Genomic DNA, 21,204 nt, shown 5'->3' with positions numbered 1-21,204 from the left:
CAGTGCTATTCAGAGTAGGTTCTTAATAAATACTGAGTGCCCCAAATCTTAGTGAAGTCTTAGGGTATTTAAGTTTTAATGCTTACAACTTCACTAAGACTTTTGGAGTAACCTATATTTTTGAAGAAGAGTTGAGTTGAATAGAAATGAAAATCAAGATTCTGCAAGAATCAATCTAACTTATCTATTGTCCAATTCGTAATGCCTCACTCAGTCACAAAGAAATAACAGGTTCATGTGATTGGAGATTTAGAAATAGAAGGAAATTCAAAAGTAACCTAGTCTAACCTCTTCATTTTTAGATACAGAAAATGAGGACCAAGAAGGTTAAATGATTTGCCACAATTCATACAGGCAATAAACTTCAAAGGCAGTGTTTGAACCCAGGTCCTTTTACTCCAGACTTGGTATTCTTTCCAGTGACTATGGTATTTCCTGTCATCAAAAGGCATTACAAGGATTCTCACTTTCTATACAACCACAAATCAGTTTCTTTTTTCAGATATGCAGTTTCTCTTGCAGAGACTTCTTAACCAAAAGGGTTGGCACTTCATTTGAGGAAGAAAAAGGAGAAAATAGCAGAACTTAGATAAGGCTGAACTATTCTTGAGACTTTTAATGTACAAACTTAAATGTTTACAGATGATAAAGGGAAAGTCATTTGTCCTTGTGAATAGAATTCTGAAAACTTAACTCAGACTTATACCTAGGAGATTCTAGGATAAAGCAAGATCATTGGATTGTGGGTCTTCTGTTGTTTTGGGTTTGTAATATGTCAAAGAAAACATCTTTCACAAGTAACTAGGGAAAATGCAGTCACTGTATTGTTATAAGTATGCATTGACTCATCAAAACTGAACTCCTGAAAATGTATGCATATGTAACTTTCATTAAGTAACCTTCATTAACTCAAACATATTAAAAACAAAATTTTAAGTCACACAAAAGGCAATTCAAAGAAATAGTAGTTATAAGCAGTCTTCAGCAAACAACTAAAGATGAAACACAAATGAAAAATAATGTAAGTTACAACATAAAGATCATAGAAAATCAGAAAAAGAGATAAGAGTGGGTTACTTCATAAGAAGAGAAAGCAGTTCAAATGAAATATTGGTATCCATGAAATATTAAAAGGGTTAGAGGATGGCTTCCAACTTATGAAATAGATCTTTTATGGGGGATTTATGTAGGAACATGAGATAAAATTATATGGAATGAGAATGTACAGATAAGGTGCTGAAATTCACAGAAATTCAAAAAGTACCCCCATCAATGATATCTCAAGTCCATCAAAGCACTTTTATATTATTTTACATTATTATTTTTTAAATACACAAATAGAACTTAGGCAGCAAACTTTTATCTTCTAGAGTAAATCTAGGTTCAAGTGATATGAAATAAGTAATAATAAAATCATAAAGTGAAGTATTCCTTTGAAGCAATCATAATAACTCTAGGAACAAACTGTCCTCTACTGTGAAAGGGAAAGTCCACAGCAGATATACTTTTATTTTAAGTTCTCTTCTCTTATGTTTTATTGTTGTTGTTCAATAGTTCCACTCTTGTCCAACTATTCCTGACCTCATTTGAGGTTTTCTTGGTAAAGAAACCAGAGTGTTTGCCATTTTCTTCTCTAGCTCATTTTACAGATAAGGAAACTGAGGCAAGCAGGTTTAAATTACATCCCCAAGATCACACAGACAGTAAGTATCTGAGAGCAGATTCTAACTCAGATGTGATTCTAGACCTGGTGCTTTGTTTATCCACTGTGCCACCTAGCTGCCCCTTCTCTGATGCTTCCATCATTAACATTATTCTGAGAAGATGAATTCTCCTAAAGAACTCTACTTTCCTTCATAAACATTTATGTCTTGAAGGCAGGATAAAAAAGTGTAAAGTAACATGGTATATATATCCTCAGTTTTGAAGTCTTGGGTTTGAATCCACCCTCTAAGATTTATTGACTAAGTGACCCTAGAAAATCATAACACCTCTTTGTGCTTCAAACAACTCTCTTGGACTAATCTTCATTGACAGAGGGAGTTCCACACTGGATACATCCTATATCAATGAAATCACAGATCTAGTTATCCAGATCATGAAAGAAAAATGATCAAAAGAATATTAGTGTTAATACCATTTTTTCAAACATCCTAAAGAACTCTACTTTCCATCATAAACATTTATGTCTTGAAGGCAGGATAAAAAAGTGTAAAGTAGCATGGTATATATATCCTCAGTTTTGAAGTCTTGGGTTTGAATCCACCCTCTAAGATTTATTGACTAAGTGACCCTAGAAAATCATAACCTCTTTGTGCTTCAAACAACTCTCTTGGACTAATCTTCATTGACAGAGGGAGTTCCACACTGGATACATCCTATATCAATGAAATCACAGATCTAGTTATCCAGATCATGAAAGAAAAATGATCAAAAGAATATTAGTGTTAATACCATTTTTTCAAACATCTTAACAAAAAAATCCCAACATATTAGCAGCTTACATTACTTGCTTTTTTTAAAATAAGAATTTATTGATACTTTTTTAATATCATCTCCATTTCTAATGTATTTTATTTCCCTTTCAAGAGGACCATCCTTCATAAACAAAGAATAAAAAAAAGGAAGAAAAGTAGTTCAGTAAAACTAATCACATGCATAGTCCTACCTTCACCTCCTAAGTTTATAAAGAAGTAAGGCAAAGACATCTTCTTATACCTCAACTTTAGGGCCAGATATGTTCATTATAATTTCATAGCATTTAATTTCCATTTTTATTATCTATTTATACTTACATTGTTAGTTACTGAGAATATTCACTTTGCATTAATGACATAAGATATCCCACTTATTTCTATACTTATCTTTTATCATTTATTGCAACAAAATAATTTTCCATTGCATTCATATACCACAACTTATTTATCCATTCCCTTAACCAATGAACACCTGCTTAGTTTCTGACTCTTTGTTAGCAGAGAAAAAAAAGCAGAGATTCTCTTGCACCTATGAATTTTAAATTTTGATAATTATTTCAACCTAATTTCAACATAAATTGTAAACATACATATGTATACACACACATATATGTATGTATATATATAAAATTTTATGTATTTAAAAAATGGTTCTGAGAAGGAATCCAAAGGCTTTATCAGACTGGATTGCCAAAAGGACTCCAGGACACAAAAACAGTTAAACTCTCCTACTGATACTTTAAGGTTTACAAACTGCAGACTGCACAACAACCCTATACAAGTACCATCTCCAAACTAAATTATTTGTTCATAGTTACAAAATAAGTGTCAGAGTTGAAATTTAAACCAAAGTAAGATTTCAAGCCCATTTCTGCACTGTGCTGAAAATCAACTCTTCATACTTTTTCTATTACAGTAAGTTCTCTGAAACAGGAACGTCTGAAACACTTCCTCAAAGACTTTATTTTTCTGTATTTCATAGTCATATTTATGTCCCATAGATAAATGTATGATGATGCAATACAAATTGTCCAGGTACCTCCTTTCCCTTCTGAATGCAAAGACCAGTCTCTGTACTAGAAACAAACAAAAACCAGGATTACTATACATAGGTACCAGTCTCCATCTGGTCCTGACAGCAGGGCAACCAGCACAGTTTCCTGAGTGTATTTTATACACAAACATGACTGCGGCTGTACTCAGTGGTGGATGTAACGATCGTAAATCAGACACAATGTAGTTTGTGGGTTACTGATTTACACAGAGAATGAGAATTCAATTTATTTCATATAGTTTATAATGCTGAGTTTCAATATGGAATATTTGGGGTTATATTTTCTTGTTTCTTCAGATAATCCTGTTCTTGCCTGTAGGAAGTTAGAGGCCAGAAGCCATCATTTAGATCACAGTTTTTAACTTGAGATCCAAGGGTTAGGAGGAGAGAATTACATCTTTGTTTTTTCACTAATATGTAACCAAAACAGAACATTTCCTTCAATTATTAAAAAAATTACTTGAAAATGAGATTTTACCAGATTGTTTTGTGTCCATGACACAAATGAATGATACTAATGGAACAGCTTATTGAATCATGTCTATGTTTCTATCACACCCCCTCTCTCCTAATTTTAAAATTTTAAAATTCAAGTTAAACTAAGTCTTCCTGACTCTAGAAACTTCCTTCTACCTACTACATCACCTCCATCCTTGTGTTAGTCTAGTACTGATTATTATATAGCTTTGAAAATTGAAAATATCTACAATTTAGACTTTTCACAAATTCAGATTGAGCATCCTATAACTGGTATAAAAAGGGACTGGTAAACCATTGACTGAGGGTCAAAATGGCTTGAATCTTACTTTTGTAGGGCTGTCAGCAGTTAAGAATGGTTTTTATATTTTTAAATATAATAAAATTTGATTCTTTAAATGTAAAATCATTCTTAGGCTCCTACAAAGAAAGTGGCAAGTCAATCTTTAGTACTAGCTTTTGCCCATATCTGGTCAAAATGAATTCATTTTACTATTTTTATTAAAGTATATTTATCTGTAAACTGAAGGGCTAATGTCCTATACAATTCTTTAATCGATGAAACTATTATCCTTCAAGGTCAAAACAATTCACATTTTAAAAAGCATTTTATGGTCTGCAAAGCATTTTCCTTATAACAACCTGGTATATTAGGTACCATACATGGTTTATATCCATTTTATAGGTAAGCAAACTAAGGCTCTGCATGTTTAAGATATTAGACCCATAAATGAATGTAATGGAATATTACTGCTTTAAAAGAAATGATGAGCATGCTGATTTCAGAAAAGCTTAGAAAGACTTAATACGATCAGAACCAGGAAAACACTGTTCACAATAACAGCAAGATTATGTGAAGATCAACTATGATAGACTTGACTCTTGAATGGGATGGAAAATGCCATCCACCTCCAGAAAGAGAACTCAATGTGGATTGAAGCATAGTATTTTCACCTTTTTTTGTTTGCTTTTTTCTGTTTTTTTTCTTTCTCATGTTTTCTTCCCTTTTAGTCTGATTTTTCTTGTACAACATGACAAATATGGATATATATTTTAAATGATTATACATATATAACTATGTCAAATTGCTTGCTGGGGAGATAAGGGAAGGAGGGAGAGAGAAAAAATTGGAACTCAAAATTTTACAAAAATAAATGTTGAAAACTATCCTTACAGGTAATTGGAAAAAATATTATTGAAATTTAAAATATTTATTAAATGAAAAACAAAAAAGATATTAGACCATGAATATATAACAAGAATTAGAGCTCATATAGTCTGATTTCCAAATCTACTGTTTTAGCTACCAGTCCAACTGGTAAATACTCATAATTATGACAAACTTTAATCTCCACCAAAAAATTCACTATATTTTTCTTTCACTTTGTTCCCATTTAATTCCTTGATTTTTAATTGATGTTTAATTGATACCTAAGTAGGTAAAAAGGTTCTTTTAAATATTACATCTTACATACAATTTTTAAAAAAATCAATATAGGTATTTGGTTTATTTGGCTTTGCACACATGTAACATAAAGGTTTGTGGATTGACAAGATTAAATTTAACTTAAAATGAATATTATTTCTATAGTGGGATAGCCCTACTTATAGCCTATTTATATAAATAAGATTATTATACTGTACACCAATTTTCACCAGATTTAAACTGTCCACTGTGAGTCTTTTCTTAATGTCACAGTATTTTATCTATCACAATCTTTTATATTTATAGATGCTACTGCTGATGTTATCATCTGCATAACCTACATGCAATGCATTTGCTTGAATCTTTCAATGATGACAACATATATGCAAATGTGCTCTCTTGTTATTCATTCTTTGTTAGTAATAACTTACATAGCACTTTGTAGTTGCAAGTTTTATATATTTTAGGACCACTGATAGATAGAAAAAAAAAATCAGTGAAGAGCAAAAACATACATTAAAACAAGCTAGCCTACTGACTTTCTAATTTCTTTTCTTGCTCTCTCCCTCTCTTCTTTCTATCCTTCCTCCTTTCCTCTCTCACTTCTATCTTGCCTCCCTCCCTCTCTCCCTCTCTTCTTTCCTTCCTTCCTTCTCTTTCCCTTTTTAAGCAAACAGAAAAATGAAATATTTAGGTGATCTATTTCAAATTAAGAACTATTACAACTATTCAAGGTACATAACAAGTAATATAACTATACTTTAGTTTTATATTTAGCTGGCTAAGGGAGAGAAAAGAGGAAAAACTGAGAGAAAGGGAGAAGGCAAAGAAGATAAGATGTCTACAGTAAAAGTTGGAGTAGAAGAGTAAAATAGTAAAGGAAATGAATCCTTCCAGTTTCTTGATTCTTAGTCGCTTGAGTCAGATAACCAGTCTACTACCAATTACTACGTCCCCTCAGTTTCCCCTCCAAAGAACAACAAAAACAACCTAAGGATTTTTACTTGATAACCTGTTTTTAGCATCTCTTTCTTCACTTAGAAATAGCAAAGTGAACTGAATCACTTAAACAACTTCCTCCCTCCAATAAACATACTCTTTTTTTTCAGATTAGAATAAAAGTATATTATATTTATTGGCCAGGGGATGCCAGGGAAGCAAAAGCAGCCATGGGACATTCAATAAAATGTTTATATGAGCACTTTTCCTCGCCACAAACTTGTAAAATGGACACTAAAAGTAATTCTCCCCATTTTATAGATGAAGTAACTGAGGCTGAAGTGACTTATTACTGGTCATCCAGCTAGTAGCATGTTCTATAACAGGGTTACAAATCCAAGTCTTCTGACTCCAAGTCCAATATTCTTTCTAATAAACCACTCACTATATCTCCGAAAGCTAGATATAACAAAGTGAACTAGTGTGAAATTACGTGTAGTAGACTAAATTCTAGCTTTGCTGCTACCCACAAATTATATGCACTTGGGCAAATCACTTAGCTTCTCTGGGACCCCATTTTCCTATTCAAAAGTGAAGATTTGACTTTATAAGATTGTCAGGAGTGTTAACACCATGTGATAAGTTTCTACCCATGACTCTAGGACTCCAAAATCAATCATTTATTTCACCACATGACATTACTTTATTGGGTACTGTGGCTTCCCCAAAATTACTGTTCATTTTTTTTTTTTTATTTAATAGCCTTTTATTTACAGGTTATATGTATGGGTAACTTTACAGCATTAACAATTGCCAAACCTCTTGTTCCAATTTTTCACCTCTTACCCCCCCCCCCCCCTCCCCTAGATGACAGGATGACCAGTAGATGTTAAATATATTAAAATATAAATTAGATACACAATAAGTATACATGACCAAAACGTTATTTTGCTGTACAAAAAGAATCAGACTTTGAAATATTGTACAATTAGCTTGTGAAGGAAATCAAAAATGCAGGTGGGCATAGATATAGGGATTGGGAATTCAATGTAATGGTTTTTAGTCATCTCCCAGAGTTCTTTCTCTGGGCGTAGCTGGTTCAGTTCATTACTGCTCCATTGGAAATGATTTGGTTGATCTCGTTACTGAGGATGGCCAGGTCCATCAGAACTGGTCATCATATAATATTGTTGCTGAAGTATATAATGATCTCCTGGTTCTGCTCATTTCACTCAGCATCAGTTCGTGTAAGTCTCTCCAGGCCTTTCTGAAATCATCCTGTTGGTCATTTCTTACAGAACAGTAATATTCCATAGTATTCATATACCACAATTTATTCAGCCATTCTCCAACTGATGGACATCCATTCAGTTTCCAGTTTCTAGCCACTACAAAAAGGGCTGCCACAAACATTCGTGCACATACAGGTCCCTTTCCCTTCTTTATAATCTCTTTGGAATATAAGCCCAATAGTAACACTGCTGGATCAAAGTATGCACTTACTGTTCATTTTCAATGTTTTGTCTGAAGACCTTCTTTAACATAAAACACTAATCAAAGGAACCATATTTCCTCAGGTGTTGCTTTATAATGATTTAACTCTGGGTACCTTAAGTCTGGATCCCTGGTATCAAAGAATTATAGATTTCAAGCTGTAAAAGATCATGGAAATTTTCTAGTTTAAACTCTTCACTTTACACATGAAGAAACGGTTTTTAACACTTAACCTGAACTCACATGGTAATCAGCAAGTAAAAGTCAGGATTCAAATCCAAGACCTTGCATTCAGCACTCCTTTCATTGTGTCACACAGCCTCTGCCTTTCTGTCTCTGTCTTTCTACCTATCCCATCATTAAACAGGTCACACACAAATGTTAATTTCTATACAAAGCCTTTTAAATTTTTTTATTTTTTTTTATAGTTCAAAAGACTTTGAATCAGATTAATAATAGTAAGTTCATGAAACTTTCTTTTCTCTGCTCAAAATCTCAGTCTCTCTAACATACAAAACAGAGAGAGAAATGTTATATTTTGTTTCTCTCTAACATACAAAAATACAGGCCTCACTTCAGAAAGTACTTTTCCTTCAAAGAATGGTAAAATAATCTCTAAATAAAGGGGAACATAGAATGTTTTAATTAATCTTTCTATTCTAAAGGAACACTGACATCCCAACTGAATAGTAGGAAATCTCTTGGCCATGAACAATCAGTCAACAAGCATTTATTACGTTCGAGGCCCTGTGGTAAGTACCAGCTAGACAAAAAAAGCAAAGACTATCTTTGCCTGCAAGAAATTCACATTGAAAAGGGATATAACAGACAAATTGCTATGTACATACAAGACAGAATAAAAGTGTGAAAGAAGGTGATTGCAGAGGGAAAGAACAGTGAGATGGAAGAAAGATAGACTTCTTGCTGAATATGGAATGTCAGCTAAGTCTTGTAGGAAGCCAGGGAAGATAGGAGGTAGAAGAGAGAAACCATTCTAGACATGAGGAACACCCAGTAAAAAAAAAAATGTAATTAAGAAGTGGAGAGTTAAGTATTATGAACAATAGCTACAAAGAGTAGCTAGAGAGAAATTAAATATAAAAAGATTAGAAAGGGCCAAATAGCAAAAAACTTCAGATGTCAAGGGACACTATAATTGATCTCAAAGATAACTGGGAGCCACCGGAATGCATGGGGGTTGCACATCAGCACTTTAGCACAATCACTTTGGCAGCTGAATGTAGAACTGACTGATGTTGGGGAGATGAATTAGAAAACTACTGCAACGATAGAATCTATGGGAGAAGTGATGAGGGACTGTGTTAGTGGAAAGAAAGTGCCAAAGATACTTGGAAAATTATAAATGATAAGCCATAACAATAGATTGAATGTGTGTGGTTAACACGAGTGAGAAGTTGAGGACGATTCCGAGGTGGTGAATGGTGGTGTCTTTGACAGCTGAACGGCTCTTTCCTTCAAATCTGCCAGGAAGAGCTCACTGGCTCTCACAATAACTCACTGTAAAAGCTCTCTCCAAGTGAAGTACTCACAGCTCACAAGGAATACAACCAACATATAAACAGTGTGTTATTTTCGGTGGCTGAGAAAGTGTTTCAAAAATGTCACAAACAACTGCTACTCCTATTCTGATGTGAACAGGGCCAAGAAGAAAGCATATCTTTCTTCTGGTTCAACAGAATGACAGCCTCTAAACTGAGGGACAAGAACACTGAAGGAAAGTCATTAGTTATATGGAAATTCAAAGTCTCTAAAGCAGAAATCTTTCAGTGAGGCATTCAGAATCAAACCTGATAATATCATCAATGCAGAGAAGCCATCTCAATTACTAATTAAAATTTGTTAAATAATATCCTGCTGGGTACCATGCATAAGGGAATCACACTGATTAGGACATGACAGTGCCATGAACATAATGACTTGGTAGTCCAACTAGCTTAAAAGACAGTTTTAGGCTCCATACTTTTACACTTAAAGAAGACATTAAAATACATCCTAGAAGAGTATTAAAGTCTGTTTTGCCTTACCTCATTTAATAACAAAATTAAAACCATCAAAATTCACTAGGGTTTTCTAGAAAGTGAATTTTTCCTAATTCAATCTCAAATGGACAGAGAATATTAATCTTCCCCAAGGTAAATTGATTGTCAGTAGACATTTCAAACCCATCTCCACCAAATCAAATCATATTTCATGAGTGAATTCCTAACCAGTATTTCTTTTAAATAGATTGGATGAATGGTTTTAAACCACTTTAAAAATTCTATTCTAATTCTAAAAATAAAAACAAATAGAAAGAAAATCAAACCTCAGCAGGGCTCAATTATTTCTTTTTAAAAATTATTTTTTGTTATGAATTTAACATGATCATATCTACACAAAAAAAAACAGAAAAAGACTATATGAAGCAATTGACCTCTATTATGTTAACTTTGGAGTTTTAAAAAATTATTAAATTTAACATCATCACAACACTTTTTTGCTCTTCTGTGTCCTCCTCTGAACTTCTTTGGCTTTCTTCTATGTATTTTTTAATGTTTCACTGATACGCCTTTTTTTGTGCTATACTTTTACTAACTGCTCCCTCTCGAGTTCTAATCCTTTAAAACACACCATATATAGATATCCTAAAAGATAATGTCAAGACAGTTCAGTGAAAAAATATTATGAAAAGAATACTAACCTAGTAGTCTCTTCCTACTGGTCTTAAAAAATTGTACCAACTAATGAGTATAGTGCATCATTATCTCTTGGTCTTTAACAATGAAAGTCAGAATCTATATATTTATATTTGTTTTTTTTCTGTGTTTAGTGGGGAATGGAGAGTACATTTCACTGATGTAAGAAAGAATGTTCATATTATTATTCTTCAAGAAATGATGAACAGGCTAATTTCAGAGAAAGTTATATGAAGTGATGCTGAGTAAAATGAGCAGAACCAAGAGAATAATACACCCAGCAACAACCACACTGTGCAATGATCAAATATGAATGACTTAGCTCTTCTCAGCAATATAGTAACAGAAAACAATTCCAAAAGACTTGTGATGGAAAATGCCATCCACATCCAGAGAAAGAACTATGGGGATTGAATGCAGAAGCATACCATTTTCATTAATTTTGTTTTTTTTTTTCCTTTTTTGTAGTTTTTCCTTTTTGTTCTGATTCTTCTTTCACAACATGATTAATATGGAAATGTGTTTAACAAAATTGTTCATGTATAACCTATATTATTAGATTGTTTGCTGTCTTTGAGAGTGATGAATGAAATGAAGGAGGGAGAAAAACTTGGAACTCAAAATCTTACAAAAATGAATGCTGAAAACTATCTTTACATGTAATGGGAGGGAATACTATTAAGTGCAAAAAAAAAACACCTTAAAAAAGAGATAGCATTCATGTTACCAGGTAATATAGTAAAAGGAAGAATTCAGAGGAAAAGGTTATACTTATTTTGAAAGAGGGTGAAAAGAAGATGAGTTAGACAGAGATGAAAGGAAAGATCCAGTCAAGAGCTGAGGGAACTATAAATTCTGAGAACAGACGCTTTTTCCAGCAAATATGATATGTTTACAATAATAAGCATTTACAAATCATTCTTCTTTTCAAGGAAGGACAATGCCCTAATTGTCCTTTGGCCATATTAGTTCTAGTAACTGCTCCAACTCACTGATAGGATTTTGTTTGAACATAATGTTGGTTCAATGGAGCAAGTCTCTCAAAAGTTTTTATTCATTTCAATAAATGTTTTTCCTTTTGTATATGCTACCTAGAGGATTAATCTGCTCTAAAAACTACTAAGCACATTAGTATTATAAATTATAACAATAGCACAGAACAAAGTAATGAGATCATGAGCCCTGGGGAGCCAAAGAATATGTTTCAGGAAACAAGTTTCCCTTCTTAGAATTGACAGGGAAACCCTGAAACTTAAAGTGTCTACCGATTCCAGGATATATGCTCCAAGAATAGGAAACAAAGGCATGAATATCAGTCTTCACTTAAAAAGAACTAAAATAAATCATATTATTTTTGTAAACAATATGAATTTTTTATCCTTTCTAAAATCAACCAATCAATAACAACTTACTAAATGCTTTGTGTAAAGCGTGTGCCTGTTACAAAAATTCAACAGCACTGTCTTCAAGGAGCTAATGTTTTAATGAGGGAGATAACATGTACACTTATGAATATAAATAAATACAAGTTTTCTAAATGTATTTGAATACCATGGGGAACTAAATTTAAATTTATTATTTCACTCTTTTATTAACATTACTGTTACAAAAATCTATGTCATTAATAGCTTATGTTTATAAAATGCTTTATGTAAACTATCTTATTTAATCCTTCTATGAGAAATAAGTAAAATTGGCATCATTTCAAAATGAGTTTTAGAGAGTTAAACGTGCTTCTATAATCTCATGCATCCTCTGTGAAAAGAGGTGAAACTTGAAAACCAGGTATTTAGACTAGAAAACCCAGAGATTTTTCCATTATTCCTCAAGGTGCCTGTTAAAATTACATGAAACCACTGGCACAGTTAAACATTTTGAAGTAAAAGACCCTTCCAAATGATGTGTGAGAAATTATCACATTGGGGCAATCATAGCAGCCACAGAAATCTATATTGTATGAGTAATGGCTAGACTGCAAAATTAAGAAACCTTCTATATTGCCACATGATAGAAAAGTTATCTAACATTGTGATCATTCTATTTAAATTCTTCACTTTGGGCACTAATTGGGAGATTCAATCATCATATCATCATAACCCAGTTTCTGTTTTCAAGGTTAAAATTAACTTTATAACTTATAGCATTTTCTCTCCAGTAAGGCAAATAACAGGTTAACAATTGTTCTGCTGGGATTATTTTTAACCTATATTAAAAGTATACCCCTTCTTTCCTGAGTCTTTTCGTGTACAGAAAAATATGAAACAGCAGTTAAATAAGAAAACAGAGGTCAAACTGAGCACAGATGCAATATACTGGATACTATTTTGTCCCTCCAGTCTTGCTTCCCTATATGATGACTTCCTCTTGTGTTCTGTACCTTACATTAAGAGCTCTAATATACAATTTTAAAATTTGATGTCCTTCCCAGTTATTACTTTTGAAATCCTAGCAAATATAAAACCTGCTCTATACTGGACAAAAACAAACAAACAACCCCCCCCCCCAACCTATGACAAAGGTTTTAGTGGTATCCTATATATCTAAAATCTATTTAGAGACAGAATTTAGAGGACAAGGACTCATTTAAAATGGTGAAAAAAATGTTTTTTCCAAAAAGATACCTGAATTTTTTCCTCAATTTATATCACCACTAACCTAAATTATGCCATTAAAAAAAAAGTTCTACTGGTTTTATGACCTCTCTTAATTACTTACTATATTGCCTCATCTAAGATAAAGGTAATTTTCACTGTGATATGTGTTCTCAAAGTCTACGTCAGCAGATCATAAAGTCTGATGTCCTACTAAAACCAATAGGACAAAAACAAAATATGTATTTTGTTATCAAAAAATTTATGTTTCGAGAGCTTTATCACTGGAAGATTGGTCATACGGAAATGAATTTGGAGGAGGGAGCCACAGGAACTCACAAAAGGACTACTAAGGAATGGAGGGATTTCAATCAGCACTGATGAAAGAAGTATCTACATAGTGATGAAATCAATGAAGTATGAATGGCTGCCATGCATATAATTTGTCCAACTTCAGTATTATCTCTGACTTTTCCCTTTACCTTACATCTTGTCATTCATCCAGTCCAGTATATTTTTTCTACTGAAATATTTCTTGTATCTAGTTACTCTTCTTAATTGACACCACCACCACCACCACCACCACCACCACCACCATACTGTAACAGGACTTGAGTCACATTTGAATTAACATGGCTATTACTTAACTTCTATTCCTATTTCTAAGCTTTACCTCTCTAATCCATCCTCTCCAAATTATACTCATCATTTTAAACTAGTTCAAATTTTATTTCCTACACAAAGTCTTTCTTGATTAACTGAAATTTATATAAACTTTCTTCCTTTAGTAAACTTCTGTTAATAAAATTAACTTCCTGAGGAATGGAAGATACTAGCTTCTAATAGCCCTTACTCTTGTCTAGAAGAATTAGGTATTTCACTGTTATTTAATACTTTGTCATCTCATCTCCTCTTTAGATTACACACTTTAAAAGGACAAGGATCTTTAGAAGTGGATAATCCCTGTCTTCCTTTCCCTCCTCCCACAAAGTTCTAGTTGGGTTGAAGAAAGACTACTTCTTCTCCATTCCCTTCTATTGCAACTAGAAGTTGAGGGATGAAATCTCTGGATCCATAAGATCAAAAGTCTGGCACCTAGTTTAGACCCCTCTATTCACAGATAAGGAAACTGAACCTCAAAGAGGTTAAGTGACCTGATGGAGATCAAAAAGGCAAGATTCAAACCCAGCTTCTCTGACTCCAAAGACAATTTTCTTTCCATTCTGCCACTGCTCTTCTGCATCCCCAACAGTGTAGCACAATGTCATGTATATACATAACACCTCAATGAAGATTGTTGATGTGTCATCAAAAATGGACTATTAAATGCTTACAATGCTTCATAGCAAATCAGTAAAGTTCGCATATTTATAAAGATGTGCAAGGGTCGTGTCAAAAAGCATATGTCTCTTTGTAATCTGACAAACAAAACATTTCAGTCTAAGAAGTTCACATAAAGGTTAAGGATTGGTTTTTAATCTTACATTGTATTTTTAAAAAACCTTTTTTTTTCTTCAGAGAAAGACAATGCAAATGAGAAAATAAAACAAAACACTCCTTTACTTTAAAGAATAAAAACCTTTTATCATCTGATAATTCACACAATTCCACTTACTTGGGTACTGGAAAAATGATAGATAACACCAATTTATTGAACAAGGAATCCTCATCACCATCCCTCCAACCTTTTAAATTATAGAGTTTGTAAGCCATAAATAGTTTAGACAGAACTACCCTGGTTCCTCTTCTCTTTTCTGTCAATTAACAAATGTTTAAAACATGTTGTGGATCAGAGAATTCTTCATGAAGGCAATTGTTAGAATAAATTACTCCTCTATGTCATTCCATATTGGTGGAAACTGTTGCCCTTTAATTTTTCAGGTATAGGACAAGTCTAAACTTGAATTTTATTTTTGAAAGAGAATAACACAGTAGTAAAATATTAATTTCAATAAAGGTCAAACTTGATAGAAAACCAGGGTAGGTGATCATTACAGAATTTCTTTTATATATGAATTATATTCCTACAATCCAAAAAGAACCCAAGATTTATTTTTTTAACCAACAAACAGCATAATGAAAGAGCAGTTAGGTGGCACAATAGATAGAATGCCAGGCCTGAAGTCAGAAAGATTCATTTTCTAGAATTCAAATCCTGCCTCAGACATGTACTAATTGTGTGATCCTGGACAAGTCACTTTACCTGTTTGTCTCAATTTCCTCATCTATAAAATGAGCTGGAGAAGGAAATAGTAAATCCATTCTAATATCTTTACCAAGAAAATTCCCAATAGGATCACAGAGTCAGACACAAAGGAAATGAACAGAACAATAATCAAATTGATAACATATAAAAGATTTGTAAATTTGTAAATCTTAAACTGGTACAAACAAACTGATACATCAGCATCAAATTATTATTTCCAAGGCAGAATATCAGCAAGAGCAGTAACCCATACCCCTATACAGTGGTTGATAATTGTTGCTCTACCAAAAAACCCTTCCTGTAGTAAGATTCATGAAAGTGATTCAATAACCAAACCATCTCTTCAAAAGGGAAGATGGAAATGCTGTAGTTTATCTCTTTTCCAAACTTATTTATTCCATTCCCTAACTACATTTAGTCTTCTTAGAATAATGATATTTAATCTCAATAAAAAAAACAAGGAATCTCCCCACTACCACGTCTTTGCTTTTTAACATACATAGCAACTTTTTGATCTTTTTCTCCCTCTCCCCCAATTAGCAAAATTTTTAAAGTATATTCTGCATCAAAGGATTCTCTGAGAAGACCAAGAAATGTTGTCTTCATTCCACTATTCCTTTTCCGAATAAATTGATTTACATATAGATGGCATACAGTCCAAAACACTAAGTTTAGAATCAAGAAGGACTAGGTTCATGTAACCCACAATTTATTTAATCTCTCAGTCTGTTTCCTAATCTGTAAAAAGGGGATAATCAGAGTACCTACCTCACAGAATTGTGAGGATTAAATCTGATCAAATAACCATAAAGCTCTTAGCACAATATCTGTCACATAGCAGGTGCTTAATAAATGCTGATTTATTCCCTTCCCCTTATTCAAAGTGCTTTTCAAACTTTAAAGTGTGATGTAAATGCTAACCACTAAAAACCTGACAGGAGATGTAAAGCAAAGTGTAGAGATTCTTGCATGAATCGAGCAGCAAAAATCATAATTTATCCTGTTTTTAATCAAAATAGGAAATTATGTTCCAACCACAATATCTTTAGGGATAAGCAAGGGAGATATGCTATCACGGAAAGAGAACTGAATTAGGAGTCAAATGACCTCGGAAATGTATTCCCAGCACTGCCACAAACAAATGTATGACATTAAAATTTTCATTTTACCTCTTTAAGCATCATCTTCTTCTATACAGTGAAAATATTACTCAGTATTATTTTACATTCTATCAGGTCCTGAAGGTAGGAGTAAATTTAATGAAACCAGGAATTTTTTAGGACTGGGACCTTTCTTTCTACCTTTAGTATTTCCCTTTATGCTTGCAGGGGTCCTCAAACTTTTTAAATAGGGGGCCAGTTCACTGTCCCTCAGGATGTTGGAGGGTCAGACTATAGTAAAAACAAAAACTTTGTTTTGTTGGATTTTAAATAAAGAAACTTCATAGCCCTGGGTGAGGGGGATAGATAATCGTCCTCAGCTGTCGCATGTGGCCGGTGGGCTGTAGTTTGAGGACCCCTGCTCTATAGGTTGTGTATACTGTAATCACTTAATGAATGCTTCCTCGAGGCACCTCAAGACATAACTCTAACTTGGATATATAAAATTTCTAAAAATTTTGAAGACATGGAGGTAGACATAGGAGAGGTCATAAGAAGTTTTCCTCTGGAAAAACAGGAAATTTAGAATAACTATGGATCACCTTATTGCTTGTTTGCTTGATCTATGATTCTATGATTTTTGACAGATATAGAGACATATTTTAAATCTAAGAGTATTATTATAATATAATTGTATAAATGTATTATGTATCATTGGAATTGTTCATAAAATCTGTATGCTGATTATATTAAACTTAAAGGTATCATATATTGATATAAAAATTTCCAGATTTTTTTTATTTAAAGTGAATTTTTAAAATAAGTTTAACTAGAAATAATTGGATAAAGGATGAATTCTGTGTGATCAAGATTCTAGAATCACTAGAATATGTTGCTTTTCTAAATAACTATGACATACAGAGTCATATATATAATACTATATCTCAGAGTAGGAGAAAAGTTAGAAATTAATTTGAATTTCTGTATATTTTTAAATAAATATAGTAGTTTGATATTGAATTAAATTACTTAGCAATAAACTATAAAAGGCACTCAACAAAATGTTACAACATTTTAAAACATGCTACAAACAAAAACTGCTTACCTCATCACTAAATTACAATTGAAAAAGTAGGCCCATGTCCACATTTCAAGGTCAAACTTCCTAGACATATCTACCATTCAATATACTATTGAATCTAGCTTCCTCAGGGGCTTTCACATAATTAACATTGGCACTAGGGGATAGAGTGGTGAATTAATTCTTTCAGGCTGCTATAATACTATTTTGATTACTATAAATTAATTTTATCAATAAGTGACAAACATTTAACATAACATAATTTTTACAAATCAATTCTGATAACTCTTTCCCCCCTCTATTAAAATCTAACATTCAAATCCCAATAAGAAAACCATTCTTTCTATTTGCAGCATTATCCAAAGCTCCATGTGGGAACTTCCAAGAAGAATGCAAGTATGTGTATAAGAGTTTCTATATATAACTTTTTAGATGTTAAATGGCGTTTCCAATTCATCACAGAGTACTTAAATATAAATTGAACATGGCTTGAAAATGAGTAGCAAAGCCTCATGCTTTAAAATTTTTTTGTTTATGCAGAAAACAGCAGAATGCTTAAATGTCTATCATTTAGGGAAAAGTAAAAAGTAACTCTTATCACATGCCCTGTTTCTTTCAACTCTTGGACAAGTCTTTAAATTCTCTAAGCCTCATTTTCCACTCATATCAAATAAAATGGTTGGACTAGATAATCTCTTTCATTCTGGCCTTCTATCTTATAATAAAATAATCTCAATATATTTCCTGTAAAATTGGGATATTATGTTACTAGGAAACTATAAATTTGAGAAATCTTCCTTAAAGAGCTTATTAGTCTTTATCAACCCTTCTCTTAAACTTTTAATCAACTATTCATATTTTTTAAATGAAGGAGGCAAAAAAAAAAAAAAAAAAACTTACTCTAGATGAGTCATAGGAGGGACTTGGTTGACCACTCGTTCCCCAAGATGTTGTACCTCCTCGTTCATCCATACCTAAAGGGAAAAAAAAATAAAGTAAATCAATCAGAGTTCACACTCGAACAGATTAGTTTTCTATACTTGCAATATGCCAAGCACAGAGCAGAAATAGAAAAGAAGTCACCAAATTAATGCCTTAACAACAGAATTGCCAACTGTTCTTAGCAAATGAGGTTGGAAGATATGTGAAAGAGTCATGTGTACCCAAATCTTATAGAAACCAGATTAATTGGGAGAATCTAGAACTCTAGGTCAGCCATAGAATGACAAAAACACTCTATTACTATTGCAAATTACTATTTGTAATCCTCAGAATCTAGCTTGGTCCAAGGTTCTCTGAAACCACCAATATGGATAGCTGTCCTATTGACCCTGCTCTAAACTAAAGTCATCTGGATAAAAAAAAAACCAAAGCAATTACTAGACTTTTGGTGAACTAGAAGCTGGTAAAATAACCAGTTTTCAACTAAATACAATGAGTTGTATTGGCTCCCATTTGGTCAAGAAAAGTAATGGTTCAGTTGAGGGTAATGATGACAACAAAGGGTCAAAGAAATACACACACACACAAAAATAAAGTTTACATAAACCACAATAACTACTGAGTAAACAATACCATAAAAGTGCTTTAAAATTATATTTTTATATTATATATTATTTAAACATATCTCCCTATTTGTTTTTCTCTTAAATGGTAAATACTGCTGAATTGCCATATTAGTTGGACAAAAGAAAATTTTAACAGGAATAGATCAGAATCTGCATAGTAACCTTTCCTCTCTTGTTTTTATTTCACCTGTCTAGCTATGCTTCCAGGATTTCTTCCATGATTCAGACATATTCTAAATTCCAAAATCAAACACATATATATGGTCAGTCCTGACAACCATCTAAACTGCTGTTAACATAAAGCAATGTTTCCTTTCCAGACACTCTTTCCTGCATTTCTTGCTATAATAGAGTGAGTTATTCTTCTCATGATTGTTACTTTAGGTAAAGAGACTTTCTTGTATAGTTGGGCATCTCATTCTAGGATTAATTGGCAAACGTGTACTAGGAATCAAATGAATATGTCATAAAAATCAAGTCTGCTTAATCAGCCTCTTCCTCCCAGAGTCAATATTTTCCTAGTTCCAAGGCACTATCCCAGTCTCTAAGGCATTCCAGAAAATAATTAACCTTTCAAAAATTGCTAGTTCATTCTATTAAAAGGCCACTCTTTTCCCCCCATGCCTTCTTCAATGTTGCAAAGTTACCTAAATAACTTCCTAGCCAAGAATTTGAAAAGATACCACGTCATATTCTGTTAAACCAACATTTTTTCTATTGCTTTAGAGAGTCAGAAAATCAATAAAAAATAGCTTTTGAAGGAAATGCATCAACATTCCAAAATTTGATCAATTGGTAGCATGAGAAACCAGATTAGAGAGATTGAGAAATGAATGGGATAAAAAAAAAAAAAAACCATCAGTTTTGTTTTCTATTTTATATAAGGAATCAAATTAACTAACATATGAAATAAATTCATTTACAAACCCTATGATAGAGAGGAGTTTATAGGGATTGTAGTATGGTCAATCAAAGTAAAATTTTATTTCTTATAGTGGCATGTGAACAAGAGGATAAACAGTAGATTGTAGGAGACACCTGAGGATCAGGGTTTAGCAAGGTATGAGTAGTTAAAGACAAAGCAATTAAAGGGCAGAAGTATAAAAATGAAATGATTAACAAAAAGTGAACAGTACAAAGGAAGATCAGGAAGGAATGAAATGACTGGAGGTCAAGGTAAGGACACAAAATAGGTTGAATGAGACAATAAAAGAAATGGAAGGTAGAAGGCTAAGATGAATGAATAATTAGAGTTCTGGGTCATGGAAAGAGAACAGTTATAGGTAAAAGAAAACATAAACCATACCTATGAGAGCCTAAGATGAAATAAACCAATAGGAAGGAGAAATAGCATTTGGAAAGATTGATGTACTGTGTGGACAAGTGATCTGAGAAGTCTTCTGAAATCTTCAATATCACAGCAGGAATAAAGGAAGAATCACTCACTTTCTAAAGCACTAAGTCTTTGCATATAAACCATGTAATAAATGTTTAACTGAATTGATGAAATGAAGAATTTTAAAAATAAATTTGGATTTTTAGGTATTAAAGCTCTTTAGAGTAAGGCACATGGTGTTTTAAAGAATTTGCTTTTAAAATGAAACCTAGATTGGATGGTAGATACTACTAATAATGACATCTTATTCACATTTTTAGGAAAAGATCTACCAATCTTATCAAATTACAAGCCCTATTTTTGTAAAGTGACCCCAATTTCTCTGGATGCCACGAGGGAAAGGCAAAGATTAATAAAACAAAATGGTCATTAATTAGGTGATAGAATTATCAACTAAAGAGTACTAGATCCTAATGTTGTGGAGCATGATAGAGGCCTCATGGGACTCTAAAGAATGGCAAAGATCTGAACGAAAATGGCTGTATTTTGCAGCTAAGCTCTCTGTGCTTTTATTATAACTGGTCCAGAGTCTGAATATAGAGTGGTGGCTGGCACTGACAAAAGCAAAGAGTCATCTTTCAGGACAAATGATTCCTTTCTGCTGAAAACAATGACTATTACTAATGCATGGGTATAATTGTAATAACAATCTTTCTACAGATTCAGACAGAAGACAAAGGTAAACATACACAAATGATA

General features: G+C 32.8%; 1 protein-coding gene across 3 annotated transcripts in view; it reads right to left on the bottom strand.

Annotated features, from left to right (window-relative positions):
- The window catches only part of TCF12 (transcription factor 12), a 402,673-nt gene that overhangs the window by 212,317 nt on the left and 169,152 nt on the right, over window positions 1–21,204 (bottom strand). For all 3 annotated transcript variants that reach the window (XM_023498571.2, XM_031955269.1, XM_031955268.1), the window contains exon 4: window positions 18,442–18,515. In XM_023498571.2, coding sequence (XP_023354339.1) covers window positions 18,442–18,515 — 74 coding nt within the window. The remainder of the gene's footprint in view (window positions 1–18,441; window positions 18,516–21,204) is intronic.

The sequence above is a fragment of the Sarcophilus harrisii genome, chromosome 2 (genome assembly GCF_902635505.1).
Source record: "Sarcophilus harrisii chromosome 2, mSarHar1.11, whole genome shotgun sequence".
Lineage (NCBI taxonomy): Eukaryota > Metazoa > Chordata > Mammalia > Dasyuromorphia > Dasyuridae > Sarcophilus > Sarcophilus harrisii.
This window is presented reverse-complemented; position numbering and strand designations above follow the sequence as displayed.